This window comes from Pithys albifrons, chromosome 6 (assembly GCF_047495875.1).
Source record: "Pithys albifrons albifrons isolate INPA30051 chromosome 6, PitAlb_v1, whole genome shotgun sequence".
In the NCBI taxonomy this organism is placed as follows: Eukaryota; Metazoa; Chordata; class Aves; order Passeriformes; family Thamnophilidae; genus Pithys; species Pithys albifrons.
Window position 1 is genome coordinate 24518257 of NC_092463.1, and position 14887 is coordinate 24533143.

The following is a 14887-nucleotide window of genomic DNA, read 5'->3' on the forward strand; positions in this document are numbered from 1 at the left end:
TGATTATTGGTATATTAGAAGAAGCATTGAGCTGGAGGACAAAATCCTTGAGGATCCAGATGAGGACAGATCTTCCACCCTTCCACTAGCAATTTGGCATATGAAGGAGGGGCCTTAGCATGATTTGCTAAGAAGAAAAAATTAGGAGAGTTTTGAAATACAGAAGAATAAAGAAATTGGGCTACCTTGAAGGCAGGAGAGGTGGCGACGGGATTAAATGCATGGAGATGCAATGAGGGTTTGCTAACAGGAAATACTGCAGCAGGCAGGGAGCTCTTCGGGTTGCAGTGACCAGGGAAAGGCCTGAGCCATTGCTCCAGCAGGAGAAAAGCGGATCTGATGTTGGGCAATTGGTTCAGCAAAAATATTCATGAAGCATAAATGGCAGGGCAGTGGTGGGCCACGGCTGGATTCCAGGAGTCATTTTCAACCACAGCACATGAGATGAATTTTAATGGCAGAAGGAGGCAGAGAGGAAGAACAGGGACCTGGCAGTGTTTGAAGTAACCTGCTAGGACAGAGGCAGATGGTTCCCCATCTGGAAACAGGGCCCCTCCTGGGGCAGAGGAGGAAGAGGACTCTATGTACAGAGTTCATTCAGCAGCACTAGTTGCTTGTAGTCTGGACCTATGGAGGGAACAATGCAGGGCACTGATCCAAAAGATCCATCTTTTTCTTCACATCTTCTTTGTTTCCCCCCCACACAGATATTTTGATAATGAATTGCTGCTATGCTTGTCAGCTCAGGAGCAATTTTGAATAGCGGCACTGACTTTTCTATCTTCCTGCTGCTGCTACATCTGCACTCTGATGATCCCAGCAAAGCACAAGAGCTGTTTCATGAACTGCAACCCTTTCACCACCTTGAGATGCTTTTAAGACCAACAAACCAACTACCTGTGCAAGACCTGGAGGCAAAGCTGACACATACCAGCTCAGTGCCCCAAAGCTTTGCTTGGGCATAATCAACTATTCCCGTGGCACAGCATCCAGGCAGGCCCTGCTCCTCTGCACTGCAAACCTTCTGCACCTGCAAAGCCCCTCCAACAGACAAATGTGGTGCATTAGTGGCAGACCTAAACAGCAAGTAGGTGGAGGGCTGCTCCCCATGAGCTTTGCAGCCCCCCAGTTTTTGCTTTTCAGTTACCTTTTATTTTTTCTGGCACCAGCACTCATAAGCACCTGCCTGTGAGGGAGCTGACACAGCACCTGAAAGCTCACTGCACACATGCAAAGGGAGAGATTTACTATCCAGTACCTGGATGTGGAGCAGCTGAGGCTGCTTCAAATTCATCTCCCCCCATCAGATCAGTGAGAGAGCAGTATGACATATACAAATCAAGTGCTACAGCTTCCCCCCCATTTAAGCTCTGTTCAGCCACAAACTACAACAATAAATAATGAACACCCAGCATTCAGGTGGTGTCAACTGGCAGTGACCCACCCCATGGCCTACTGCCATCAAGTCATGGGAAAGAAGATAAAGGCACTTGTAAAATCCCTCAGGGGGATGAGTATTATTTTCCTACCATGCCACCTAGGCAAGCAGCTAAGGACAGAAAAACCATCACACTTAAATGTTGTCACCAGGGCTTCTAAAAAACATCTTGCAAGGGATTGGAGCCCAACACCAGCACCCAGAAGAGATTCATCCTGCAACTGCCGAGGTGAGATGCATGCAACACTCCCAGTTCAGGGCAAGTTGGGTGATGTGAAGCAGGAGAAGCCATTCCTGCACCCCAAAGAACACAGGGTCCCACAACAGAGGATTCCCCCAGGCTCTCCTGGTGCCCACCTGCCCCCAGAACCACCTCCCACTGTGCTGTGCCATGCTCCAGCCCTGCTGCCTGCCCCAGCTTCCATGCCATCCAGTCAGAAAACCCACCCTTCTTGCTTCTTCCCTTGGTTCAGACAAGGAAGGGAACACTCTCAGGATCTTGCATCCACCTTCAAAGCTGCTGTTGCAGCCACCACTGCCACTGAGAGCAGCTATCTCCAGCCTCCAGCAGTTTGGAGATGCAGGTGATCTTTCTGGAGTAATTACCAGTTCACCCCCTTAGAGGAGTTCATAGAGGAGTCCTCCTTGGCAGCTAATTACTCTAATTCCTGACACACAGAGCCCAGGGCTCTCTGCAGCGTGCACAGCACTGCTTGGCAGCTCCCTGCTCCCCACATGCCTCCCTTCACAGAGCACCCACTGCCCCAGAACCTCTCCTGTGGGACCACATAGGGTATGTTGAAATGGACAAATGGTGGTGAGACACCACTGCCACCAAGCACGAGAAACTAAATGGTTTCTTAAGAGATGCCCCAGATGCTGTCTCAACACTGCTCCTCCAGGGCTGCTCCACCTCAGAGCCAAGAACATCACAGGACAACACTAAGCAGCCTTCTCCTGCAGGCTGCTACAGAGGAACACTCAGCAGAGCTTCCTAGCATAGGGCCCCTCTGCCTAGGAGGCTGACAGGTAGCAAACCCAGACTGTATCAGGAGCAGGACTGGGTTCCAGTAGCCAGTGATGTTCCAGGCATCTTGAGAAAGAAAAAACAAGTTGTGAGCAAGACTGGGGGTAGGAGGATGGATGGGTGACAGACACACCACAACATGCATTATGGAATCTCAACTCTTAAGGTCACCAGAGCTCCTAATGCCCCTGCAAAGACTTGAGGGTAAGAAAGACCAGACTCAGTCCTGCTGACCCAGCCTCAGCAGCTGACTTTGTAAATGCAGGCCTCAGGAGCCTCTCCCTTCACATCTGCAGGTTGCTCTGACTCCTGGCAGCTTCCTAGGAAACAAGAGCAGGTACTGCAGTTGTCACCACAATCCTCAGCGGTAACAGCCAGCTGCAGACCTCCTACAGCTTAGTCCTGCACAGCCATGCTAGCGGACACCACAGGAGAACTCACACACCAAGGGGATAAGGCTTTTTGGAGTTAGGTAGAGACCTTGCACCCCAAGATGCTCACAGGGCAGAAGTGCAAACAACTGTTTTCAGCCTTCCAGTACAGCACAACCACTTTAGGGCAGGACCACCACTATCTCAGACATTGCCACTGCATCCCTGCCAGCACACAGGGCTATGCCCACTTAGTCATCTCCAGTCTTGCATCTGACCTGAGAGGCAAACCCTGCCCCCTTACCAGGAAGGGAACAGCTCCAGCCAGGCCTCCAGAGCACCATCAAGCAGCAGACAGTCCCCACCATGACCCAGGAAGCAGAAGCTTCTCAGGAGCAGGCACTCCCTGCCCATAAAAAACAGTTTCAGAAAGTAAACAGGGAGGGGAAACTTTGCCTAGAAATCACACAGCATGAGTTAGAAAGTGCACAGGACTAGAAGTGTAAGAGTCTTTATTGCTTTGGTTTCTTACAAGTGAGATAGGTGCATCTAAATTTGCTGCAAGGAGAAATCCACGTTGCTTGCAGCACAGCACAGGAAATGAAGGGACACTGGGCACACAAGTTTCAGTCTCTCCATCTCCCAGGCATCAGGGAAGAGAGACCCTAGGAAAGTAAGGCAGCTGCCAGCTGAGGAAGTAAAGGTTTGTGTAAAACGTTATTGCTACAAGACCTGAAAGGTCAGGGACAGCTTTTCCAGAGCCTTCAAAAGACACAGCTTCTGAGCTTAGTGTTCCCAGCAGACAAACTACAGTGGGGACACAGACAAGTCCTCTCCTCTACCAACCTCCGCTCCCTCTAGAAAAGATCAGGGCAACCAGAGGCAGGTATTAAGAGCCAGAAACCCAAGGTGGTATCAGCACTGACCCCAAGTGAAGCTTTTCTTAGCTGGGAAGTACCCAGACCAAAGATGCTCCTCACATAAGGCTGAACACACCCCAGGCCCCTCTTCACCCGGAGCTGAGCCAGCACTGCTCTGCTCACTGAGGAGGTGCTGGCCACCTCCACATTATTCATTCAAGCAACTGCTTGGGGCACAGAGACCTTCATATCCTTCATCTCAAAGAGGCCCAACATGACATCTGGCACAGTACTGCATCCCTTGCTCATCCTCTGAGAACAAGAAAAGGACAACTTCCTGGCCCCTCTCCTTCAGGGCAGCTCAGGGCCTTCTCCTTCCATTCCTCTAGTCTCTGGGAACAGGTGCTGTGAGGATGCTCCCATACCTGATTGAACCACACAGAAAATAAAGCCAGAGACTAGGAACAAAATAAAACAAAATCAGAACAAAAGTTAGAGTGAGGTCCAAGCCCAGACACCCCACCAGAGAGCCAAAGGGCACATCAGCAGAGGAGCTGTGGCCAAGCCAGCTGACAAGTGGTGCTCAGGCATCCACCAATGTCAGCCCATCATGGAGGGCACGCTTCCACATGTAATAGGTGGAACGGGCTGTGAGTGGGAAGCGGGCACTGAACTCCTTGTAGGTTGGGAAGGTCTTTGACTCAAATCGCTGCTGCAGGAACAGCTTGGCCTGTGCCTTGAACTGGGCGGTAGCAATCACATCCATCACAAACATACGGCTGTTGGCTTGCTCCGACATGGCATAGCCTGAAATGGTAGTGTTGCACGGCACAGTAGGCACTGGCTTATCTATGTGCATGGTGGATGCCTCCACATGGCACTGCGGCTTGAGGCCTGGCTCCACTCTTGGAGGTGCCAGGGAAGCAACACGGTTCAATGGCTGTCTGGAGCTAGTCCAGGACAGGCGATGCTGCCTGATGGCCTGGCCATGGCCCTTCCAAAACCAGTAGGCTGTGGAGGAAAGAGATGGATAGCGCAGGCGGAACTTGCAGAACGGCAGCTGCCACTGCTGGACTTGCCTCCTGGCCACATCTCGCAGCTGCATTCTCCAGCACAGAGAAGGCTTGAGCTGCAGGAGATTCCTGGGTGCTGGCCGATCTCCATTCCGTCTCTTCCTAACAGGCACACTGTTTGGCTTCAAATGCAGAAGTGGCTTTCCTATAGCTAGAGTTTTCTGGTTATCCAAGGGTGACTGGGGGTGTTTGAAGTTAGGGTTCTCCTTGATTGCTTTTCTTCGCCAATTGTAGTAAGTGGACCTGGAGATGCCAGGGAAGCTGCGTTTGAAGCACCTGTAAGGCACCAGAGTGTTCATAGAAATGCATTTCTCCAGGTAGGATTTGGCTCCCTGCATGAAGATTCCTGCTTGGATGGGGTCTAGGGAAGGACTTGGGGATCTTAAGCTTCCCCGTGAATTTGCTGGCTCATTCATATCAGCCTTTTTTGGCGCATCCCTTTGAAGCTCCTGCAACCTGTGGGCCTCAGACAGAGCAGAAGCATCACCATTGACCATGCTCTGCATCTCATGCTTCCAGGCATAGTACGTGGATCGGGAGATTTCTGGAAACATTTGCCGGAAGCGCTGGAGGGGGATTATATTGCCCTCCTGAAAGCAGGACTGAAGGAAGTGTTTAGCTGCAAACCTGGCAGCTGCTTTCTGCCGGTGTTCACGAGACTGGCGTTTCCAGCGGTAGAAGGTGCTCTTGGTAATACTGTATCGGTCACGCAAGTTAGAGTAGGTCAACTGGGGGTCACTGTTCAGCAGCTCAAGGGTCTTCATGGGCTGGACAGGAGGCTCTGGTGAAGGTACTGTGGGTTCTAGTTCCTCCAGGCCAACCACAGCCACAAAGTACTGTGCTTTGAAGACCTGCCGAGAGAGCTGCTGCCCTGACCACATGATGTGGAGCGTGGAGGTTTGCGGGCCACACTTTCTGGGCCGGATGAGCCGGTTGAAATAGGGCCGGATCTTCAAGTTGCTCATGGGATAGATAGAGTAGATGTTACACTGCAATACTGAGGCAAGAGCATAGACATGCCACATGTTGGCAAAGGTGCCAGGGAAACAGGTAGCTTTGATATCAGCATCAAAGATGGCCTCCAGGATAGGCATGGGAAGGCTGGTCATCTCTGGGGTCTCTTCAGTGCAGAGGGAGTAGCGGGCAGCCTGCAGCATCACTTTGGAATCAATCATGCCATTCAAGTAGTATTGCTTGTGCAGCAGCATCTCCACCACAGTACGCACCTGCAGCTCCAGGCTGAGGCTGGGATTGCCCCAGAGCAGCACACTGGCAGCCTCAAAGAGGCGGTTTCCCTCACCTTTGCAAACCAGAGGCAGCATGTTACTTGGGGCATCCTCAGGATAGAGGCTCCTGGCTACCCGGTCAACCTCTAGCTCTTCTTGGAACTGACTCCCACAATAGCCAGGCAGGGAGAAAGATGACAGGGTCCTCTCTGCCTCCAGTGCTGCACTGGTGAGGCCATCCAGGCCAAAGCATTCGGTGGCTTCCTGCAGCTCCTGCAGCACAGACTGCACCAGCTGGTGTCGCTGGATCATCCTGAAGGATGGCAAAAAGAAAGAAGTCACTGGAGATAAAGACAGTGCACACTCCAGACTGCAGCGGCCTGACCTCCAGGTCCAGCTCCTGACCAAAGGACAGGATGGGGGAAAAAGGTAGAGGAAAGGCCACTGCTCACCCCTTCACCCACACTCCAAGAACAAAGGAGGAAGCCTGGGTCTTCACAAGCAGACCTAGAAGCGGGACATGGGCTCAGCTTGCTCTCCAGTGACCTCCAGTGGGCAGCACATATGGCAGACAGTCTCCACAGAACTCAGTGAAAACTAAAGAGTAACTGCATCCATTGCGTGGGAAGTCACATTACCTCCCACCCCTGTGCACTTGGCTTTGTGCCCAGCATCACTCCTACACCCGCCTCTCCCACAGGTAGCTCCATCCTTCCCATTTTATCATTCCCCTACCAGCACCCAGAGAGAGGGTTTCCTCAAAGGGAAAACATTTGTCACCTCTGCAGGAAGGGACCTGCAACAGAACCACACTGCATGGGTACATGGAAGGACCTGTCTCAAACTGTTCAAGCTCAACAGAAAAAGTGGCAAGGAACTTGCCCCCCTCCCTCAGAGAGGAGCACTGCAGCTGCACCCATTGCATGAACTGAAAACATGTTACAGAACCCGGGTTGTGAGGAAGAGACAGCCAGCCCAAGCCACAGCTACTGCTGCCTGAGCTGACACTAGATGTCACTTGCTGCTTAGCAGATACACATCACCAGCTAAAGAGAAGACACAAAAGGAGTGCTTCTCCTAGACCAGATACCAGGCAGGAGGCAACCCAAAAATGCAGGGAGTGTGAGCACTGAGTGGGTAATTAAGAGGCTACATGGAGCCCTCCTCTCTGAGCCAGTCCCAGTCCTGTCCTCCCTCTCTTCCCATACCAGTCCCCACTCATACAATACGAAGGGTCAAACCTGAATTCCCCTTTTTGTCCAGCTTTTACATGCCCATGCGCTCTGACCCCACCACCCCAAGGGCTTTCATGATGGATGCAAACTCTTTAGCCCACGGTCCAGCTCCATCAGTGCAGCCCTCCTTTCACTGCCAGCCAGCTCAGGTTCCTCACACCAGCCAGCCCAGTCTCTCCCAGGGACCACAACATTCAAATAAGAAGCCAAATCTCCTTGATTTTCTCCTAAGGTTCATTCCCATACCACCCCCAATATGTAAGGCATCACTTGGCAGCCCACTCAATTCACATCCCAGCCGAAGCCCACCTTCTCACAGCACTTCACAAGTATAATTATGCACTCACAGCTTTGTGAGGAGATGGGCAACAGCAGAGCCAGGCAGAAGTAGGAGCTCAGTAAAGCAGATATCCTGCCTCACCTCTCCCACTTCTCAGTCCTGCAGCAGATACAGTTATTAATTCCACAGCATCTACAGCCCATGACCAAACCACAAATGAAATGAGGTGCCACAGAATCCAACAGACACATACAGGCTCTTTCACCACAAGGAGACTCCCTTCTGCTGTTTCCCCTTGCCTTTAATCAGGCCACAAGTAGTCATCAAATCAAGTGACTTCTGCTCCAAACTCCCCCAAGATCTCCTGAGTGTAGAGGCCAGAACCCTCTTATAGCTGCTCTTCACAGCTGTGGGGCATCAGCTATCAGAGACAAACAGGAGAATGCACACAGCTGTGAAGCAGAGAAGATAAACTTGTTCTAAAATTCTGGTCTGAGAAAATATCACTTCAGGTCAGGTATGTATTGTTATTCTCCTGGAAGTTCATAGGAATTTGTAGACATTATAAAAATTTTGACTAAGTCTGTGGTCAGTAGCATGTAATTGAGGAGTTGAAGCAAAGGCATCCCCCAGGAGAGCTGTAGGGCTGACGGAGCCCTAGTCCTTGTTCTCTGGGGCCTGTCAAACCCCTTAGGGGTCAGCCACCTATTCCTGCAGCAGCCACCACTTCCCCATTCAGCAGCCACAGCCTGCTGAGCACTGTCCCACCAGCAGAGCCAAGAAAGGCAAGACAGGCTTTTTTGTCCTGGAGAGCATAAGTAGCTAACATATGCTCAGGAACATCAGCAACAACGCTGGTCTTTATGTCCTAGGGGCATTTCCCACCCCCTTACAGCTTGGGGGAGACAGAGGGAGGGAGAGCTGGGGGCACAGGATTTAATCCTTTTTTTTCAGTGTTAACTCCACAACCTCAATGTCACCATCAGCTCCTGCTGCCCGGAGAAATCCTAAGGCAAAACCCACAGCTGAAACATAGCAATGAGCTCTTGGGTTAGGGTGGAGTGGGGCTTGGGTAAATCAGAAGCAGAAGTCAGACAGGCTGGGGGGCTTGGTTCATCGCCAGATCAAATCAAGGCACAGGAGACCTGCTGCAAAGGGAACATTTCTCCCCACACACCCCCAGGGAAGCCAGCGGAACACAACAGTGCTCGCTAAACTGCCTCAGCACTAAGAGGTAACCGAGGGAACTTTGCGCAGCTGATAAAATAGGTTTTACCTAACCTGGCCGCTTTTGCATTGTAACAGATAAGGAAACACTTGCAGATCACGTTCCCTCACCTAAACTCATGGGCTGGTGGCATCCAGTAGTGCAAGTTCCCCCAGCCAGTCACAAAAAACGCTCCCGCCAGCTGGAATCCAGAAGACTTTAGCTCCTGCCGCCCGGGAGCACTGGCACCTTGCAGGACCCGGGGTGTCCATGCATCCCAGCCCAGCTGGGTTAGGTGGCTCACTTCCCAGCCCCAGCGGTGGGCTCAGACCACCCCAGCGGTAAAGGCTCTCATTTGAACCACCGTGACCGTACAGCAGGAGCACAGAAGCAGTAGTCTCCGGGAGCTGTCTAGGCTGGAAATATCATCGGGGGAACTTCAGTGGGCGAGCAGCACCGGCAGCTCCGGCTGCGGGTAGCCTGCTCAGTCTGCCGACACCCACATGTCCACCGAAGCCCACAAACATCGCTCGCCGGGAGAGGGAAAAGCCTCGGAACCACCATCCCCTAGGCCGAAGCGCTGCAGCCGAGCCCAGCTTCGGCCGCCCTTAGGGCAGGGGCAGCAGCAGTGCCCGCTGGGGCGCGGGCGGCGCCTGACAGCCGCCCCCAGCCCCGGGCGCCCAAGAGCGCGCACCCGCGGCCGCTCACGCCTCTCCCGAAGGCAGCGAAGGAGGCTCCGCGCGGCCACCCCGGGACGGGGACAAGCCCCGTGCCCCGGGGGAGAGCACCGGCGGCCGCTCCCCTCGCCGGGAGACAAAGGGGCGCACAGCCCCTGGGCGAGGGAGCGGCCGCCGGTGCCCGGGCAGCTGCCGAGCAGAGGCGCAGGATGGGATGGGACGCCCGCCTGCCGGAGGAAGGTGCCGCCACAGCGGGACAACCCGCAGAGCCCGGGTTAGGAAGTAACGGCGCGGAACCGCAGCCCCGACGGCGCCCGGCACAGCTCCGTACTCACCTGGCTCCGCAGGTCAAGTCACGCCCCACCCGCACCCTGGGCCGCCCCGCACCTTTAAGGGCGGCGGCAGGAAGCGGCGCGGAGTCGCGGCCGCCCCGGTGCCAGCCCCGCAGTGACCCCCGGGAGCGTGAGGCCGCGTGCGGCGCCGGGCCGGGCCGAGCCGGGCCGGGCCGCCCCTCCCCGCCGGCCCCCGCCCTCCCCTCCCCCGCCAGGAAGCGGGCCATCCCCGCCACCCCGGCCCAGATGAAAGCGGAGCGGGCTGGGGGTCACTTCCAAAGCTAAAGTGATAATGGCCATTGTCCCGCCGCCGCCGCGCTTAAAGGGCCCGCCGCCTCCGGCAACCCTGCCCCGCTGCGTCCCGGTGTGCCCCGCCACTCTGTGCCCCACAGCTTCCTTCTGTCCCGCGCCCTCGCCGGGCTTGCAGCCCCGTGGCGGGTAGCAGAGCCCACTGGGGCCGCGGGGTGTGGTGGGTTGGACGCCTGCGTGGAGCACCCCTGGTGTTCCACGGGGGTCAGGCAGGTCCCAGGTGGATGTCACTGCAGCCCCAGGGTTGGCCCAGCTTGTGTGTGTGTCTGCCCCGCTCCCCAGTTGCTCCTGATGCGGCCACAGTCCTTCAGTCTTGCTAGCTAAGAGATAGTTACCGTTTCCTTTCCCCTCCCCAAGTGATGCTCTCTACCCGGCAAGGCCAGGCTGGTAGGACCCCATGGCTCCTAAAGCAGATGAAGATCAAGTATGCTGCCCTTCAAAATTTTCTTGTTTGTCTGTGGGAAGCACACAAATGCCAGCAGCCTTTTTCCCTGCCCTCGTCTCTGGACAGCCTCCTGAACAGTCCCGCATCTGCATCCCATGCCTGGGCCCTCTGTGGAGCTGCCTTCTTTCCCGCTGTCTCTGCCCCACTGCCTCCCCAGCCTAATCTCAGGGCCGAGGTCCCCCTCATTAACTGTGCTCTCACAATGGGTTCATCCTGTCCCTTGTGTATCACGTGAGGCTGTGCAAACAGCAGGCACATCAGGCACCTCACTCCAGCATCACTAAGCTGCCAACACCAGCTCCACCCCATGACCTCTTCACGTGTCCAGAACCCTAGAGCTTCCTCCAGGACCCATCTCATCCCAAGCTACACCACTCCAAAAGAGGACCCCAAGGAGGCCATCTACTCTTGGGTGTGAGGGCTGGAAGCATTTTAACAATCTGGTCTCAGTGCCTCATGTTCACTGTGTGTGTAGCTCTGGTTGCAGACAGAACTAGTTTCCTCTCTGCAGTCTATCCCTGGGGACCAGTCTGGAACCTGCCACAGCCCCCTAAACCCAGTGAAGGGGCACAAAGTAACTCCTGATGCCAGAGACTTGCTGCCACGACCCTCTGGGAACCTCACCTTGGCACTTATTTCTGCTGCAGCATTTGGCAGTGAGAGGGCTCACCACATATGGGACTCTTGTGCAATTCAGTCATTTCAAATGGGGAAAATGTGCCCAGCTCCCTCTCCTGCTGCCTTCCCTTCCACATCAGTCCAGGAGCAAGCATTGTCACACAAATCAAGGCATACCTTCACTGCTCAGAAGCACATACCCCAGAGCATTTTCTCCCCCTTCTCTTGTCTCACATCTGAGCCCAGGAACGAGTCAAGGAGGGTTTGACAGGAGGAATGGGCTCTCTGGAAGCTGTGGACTGGCTGCTTGAGAGTCCTTCCAGCTTCAGTTAGGAGTCACCACCCCAGGTGACACTGAACCTCGGCCTTCAGTGCTCACAAGTGTCACTCTCACGGAACACAGAGAAGCTATAGTGCAAGGAAGAGAGACCTAAATCATCCCCTGCTGAGCTTTTTTCCCCCTCAGGCAATCTTTGTATCTCTAAAGCCAGCTCTGCTCTCGCTATCAACCTGTCCAGTCCTGGCTCTTTCCCCTCTATCCCGCCCCTCCCCCGGCAGGCTCATGTTCATCTCCACAGCTGCTGAGCTTCCCTTCTCATCCTTCATCCTTTTAACTTCTTCGGTTGCAAATGCAAAGTGGTGCTCACAGGGCAGTGAGACACTGGTAAATGCCAGAGTCAGCAGGGTCAGTGATTAACATAGGAGCTGGAAAACACACAAAGAGACAGCCTGGGCAGTTCTGTTATGCAGATGACTGCACACACACGCTTCCAGCTTATAAACAAGTAGTTAACATTTTTCTGTTCCTTGGAGGAGTTCGGTGGGGGACCAGAGTGCTTCCTGCTTTGGCGCAGGATGCTTCAGCATGACAGTAGGCTGTGGAGACCTTTGCAGTTTAGTTCTCGCTGCCAGAAACTTTTCTACCTGTTGTGCTTTAATGTGCCTGCTGCAGCCCATTCTCTCTCAGACAAGGCCATGAGAAAAAGTGGAGAGGCATCAAGTTGCAGGGGGTCTCAGAGCACCATGTTTCCAGCCATGCTGTAAGGCTGGTTTTACTGCTCCAAGTTTGGGCATGGAGTCTTCTCCCAAGTCAAGAGCAACCTCTGTGTTCAGCAGATAAAATTTTTGTTGACTTGAACCTCATGAGGAAGGGTGTCTCAAGGAGTTGATGCTGGGTTCTTGTATAATAACTTAGGGCTTCCTCTGGTTCTGTCACTGCAATGTGACAATTCTTACAGTGCCACACATGGGGTCAACATTTAAACAGTTATCCACCACATCAGGGAAGTTCCCCACCACATCAGAGAAGTTCCCCAGTTCTGCCTCCACTGCCACCTAAGGAACCTCCAGAAGTGGAGGGAGTCAGAGCACCCTATCCACTGCAGGGCTGTCCATGGGCAGACCAGAGGAGACTATTCAGATAGGATGGGATATGACTGAAACACCGGGGACAGCCAAATGCTATTTGGGGCAGACTGTGGGCCAGTTGCCAAACCACCTCTGGAACTGGAACAGGTTGACTCAAACTACTCCATGATCCACTTATGATCTATACATAGGCTAAATTGACATTGCTGGTGCTCTGGCTTCTATTTTCCCATCTTTCTTCCTCCAGAGCACTGCAGAATCTGAAACTGAGTGCTGTCATCTTTCTGAGAAGTCAGGGGAGCTGGGTCTGCTGAGAAATGAGAGACAGAAATGAGAGCTTCCAGGAGGGTCCTAAGTGTCTACTGTCTTGGCTGGGTTTCTCTTCTGTGCCTGGCCCTGTCTGTGTCCCTTCACAGGGAAAGAGCAATGAATAGAGCCTGCAGTCTGAATTGGCAACAGAAATATGGTTCCTGGAGCTGCAATATGCCCACCAGTCTAAGGGCGAAGAAATGTCAAGTTATTCTGGTATGATTGTTCCCAAGAGGGAACTGGAAAACATAGACTCTGCACCAATTTTTGTAGTAACTTGTTCAAGGTGAATGACACAAGACCTGTTTTGGGGTTCACATCATCTGGCATTTCCTTTTCCCAGACCTGAACCCACCTCTGAACCCATTGCCTCATGTCTGCTAGAACCCTTAAAGTGATGCTCAGAGAGGCTGCTGGGCTCTGCAGAGAGGTCCTGTGAGGCACCCTTCTGTCTATGTGTGCCCCAGGACAGTGCTGGACACTAGCAGACAGTAGATTTTGTTCAGTTCTGCTTAAATCACACCAAGAGGGAGAGTGACAAACTGCAGAGAGTTTTCAGCCAAGAGCAACAGAGCTGGAGTGATTATAATAGGAGATGATCTGAGGAGAAATTCTATTCAGTGATGCTGAAGTGAGAACTGGTGGGCAGGACATCAAGTGCATCAACCTCAAGTGCGAGAGTGGTTAATAGGAGTGACTTCAGCCATGGGACTGAGGATAGAAGGGCAGCACATAGGACAGAAGTATGTGGCCTGAACTTGAGGACAGTTTGGTGGCAAGGCCCAGCCAGGAGTTTCATCTCCCAGGTGAAGCGGAGAACTGGCCTATGCATTAGATCCCACCTTGGATAAGAGACTGAGGCCCCTAACTCTCCCACACCCTCTTGATGTCCTCCTTTGAAGTGACTCAGTGCTCAGAGTCATTCCCCTTCCTCCAGCACCCCTCAGTGCTGCTTACTTCCCATCCTGTAGAGAACACGCAGAGCCCTCAATGCTGTTCTCTCTGGGACTAAGATCCCTTTACCAGGGGACCTCAGTGTTGTCTACTGAGAGTCACCTAGAGTACTGTGTCCCTCTCCCAATAGTGGTTGCCTCCCAGTTCATCTTCTGGGTGATGTTCAACACTGACCAGTCTAATGCACCAGGAGTGCACAAGAGAGCCAGGTCGGCCGGCCCCCTTCCCTGGGGTACCAGAGCCCTGACAGTAGGTCCCATCTCTAATTCACCTCTGCTCAGCTTGGGGCTCTTCTCCCTTCTGGCTTCTGTCCAGCTGACCTCCCTCTTCCTTCCCACTTCATGAGATTGGAGGGAGGGTTTGAACTTGGTGTTGGCACTGTGCTATTTTTCTACAAGGCCCCATGAGGGTCCCTGGCACACGGGAGGGAATTGAACATGAAGCACCAAGTGCAGTACCATAGCACCAAGCAAGGCTCAGGAGTTGGCCGCATCCTGGGGTCCTGGCCATAGGTGGGAGGGGTGGAGGAGAGCTGGGAACTGCAGGAGATTCAAAGTCAAGATCAAAGCATTTCCCTCTGAAGCCCTAACACTCTTCTTCCCTCCCACTTGCACATAAAAGCACTTTGCCCTCAGCGGGCTCTCCACTGGGGAGGGTGGGTGGAGGAGGGGTCTGCTTTCCCCCTCACTTTTCCAATGTTACTAATAATTCTTCTCATAGGTGAAATGGTGAAAATCCTTTACCTGTCTCCCCTGTGCCTCCTTCTTACCAGATCCAAAGGGCCTGAAGCTGTTTCAATGGCTGTAAGTTCATGGCAGATCTGGCCTGCTTTAGGGTGTTACCAGCCGATATCAGCATGGGGGAGATGCAGCAAGCAAAGCCTTTGAAGTGTACAGTAGAAAGACACTTAGAGGCAAAGCACAAGGAAGGAGGATTGAAAAGAAAGCAGAGCAGTTTGGCCCACAGGAGGGGAACGGCTAATTAAGGCACAGTGTGGAGAAGGAAAGGCAGAATCATTAAGATATCACAGCAGGAGCCCGTGATGTGGCTCCATGGAGGTTTAAGCCATGCTGAGCATGGCCTCTGCTTGTTTGCCTTCCTCAGTTCCCCATTCCCACCCTTTGCTTTGGGGTGGCACAGGAGTGTGTGGAACTCTGA

General features: G+C 53.4%; 1 protein-coding gene across 2 annotated transcripts; it reads right to left on the minus strand.

Moving 5' to 3' along the window:
• Positions 1–3347: 3347 nt before the first annotated feature.
• Positions 3348–14548, minus strand: VRTN (vertebrae development associated). 2 transcript variants are annotated; one of them, XM_071559428.1, is made up of 2 exons: positions 14473–14548; positions 3348–6308 (listed from the first exon to the last, which is right to left on the minus strand). In XM_071559428.1, exon 2 carries the CDS (start codon positions 6305–6307, stop codon positions 4280–4282), a length of 2028 nt encoding a protein of 675 aa, XP_071415529.1. In that variant the 5' UTR covers position 6308; positions 14473–14548; the 3' UTR covers positions 3348–4279. The 2 variants fall into 2 exon arrangements, with proteins under 2 accessions (XP_071415529.1, XP_071415528.1); XM_071559427.1 differs by lacking the exon at positions 14473–14548 and adding an exon at positions 9730–9877.
• Positions 14549–14887: the final 339 nt, after the last annotated feature.

What these genes read in the sequence shown, in the direction of transcription:
- VRTN (XM_071559428.1), bottom strand. Translation starts at nt 6,307, where the DNA reads ATGATCCAGCGACACCAGCTGGTGCAGTCTGTGCTGCAGGAGCTGCAG.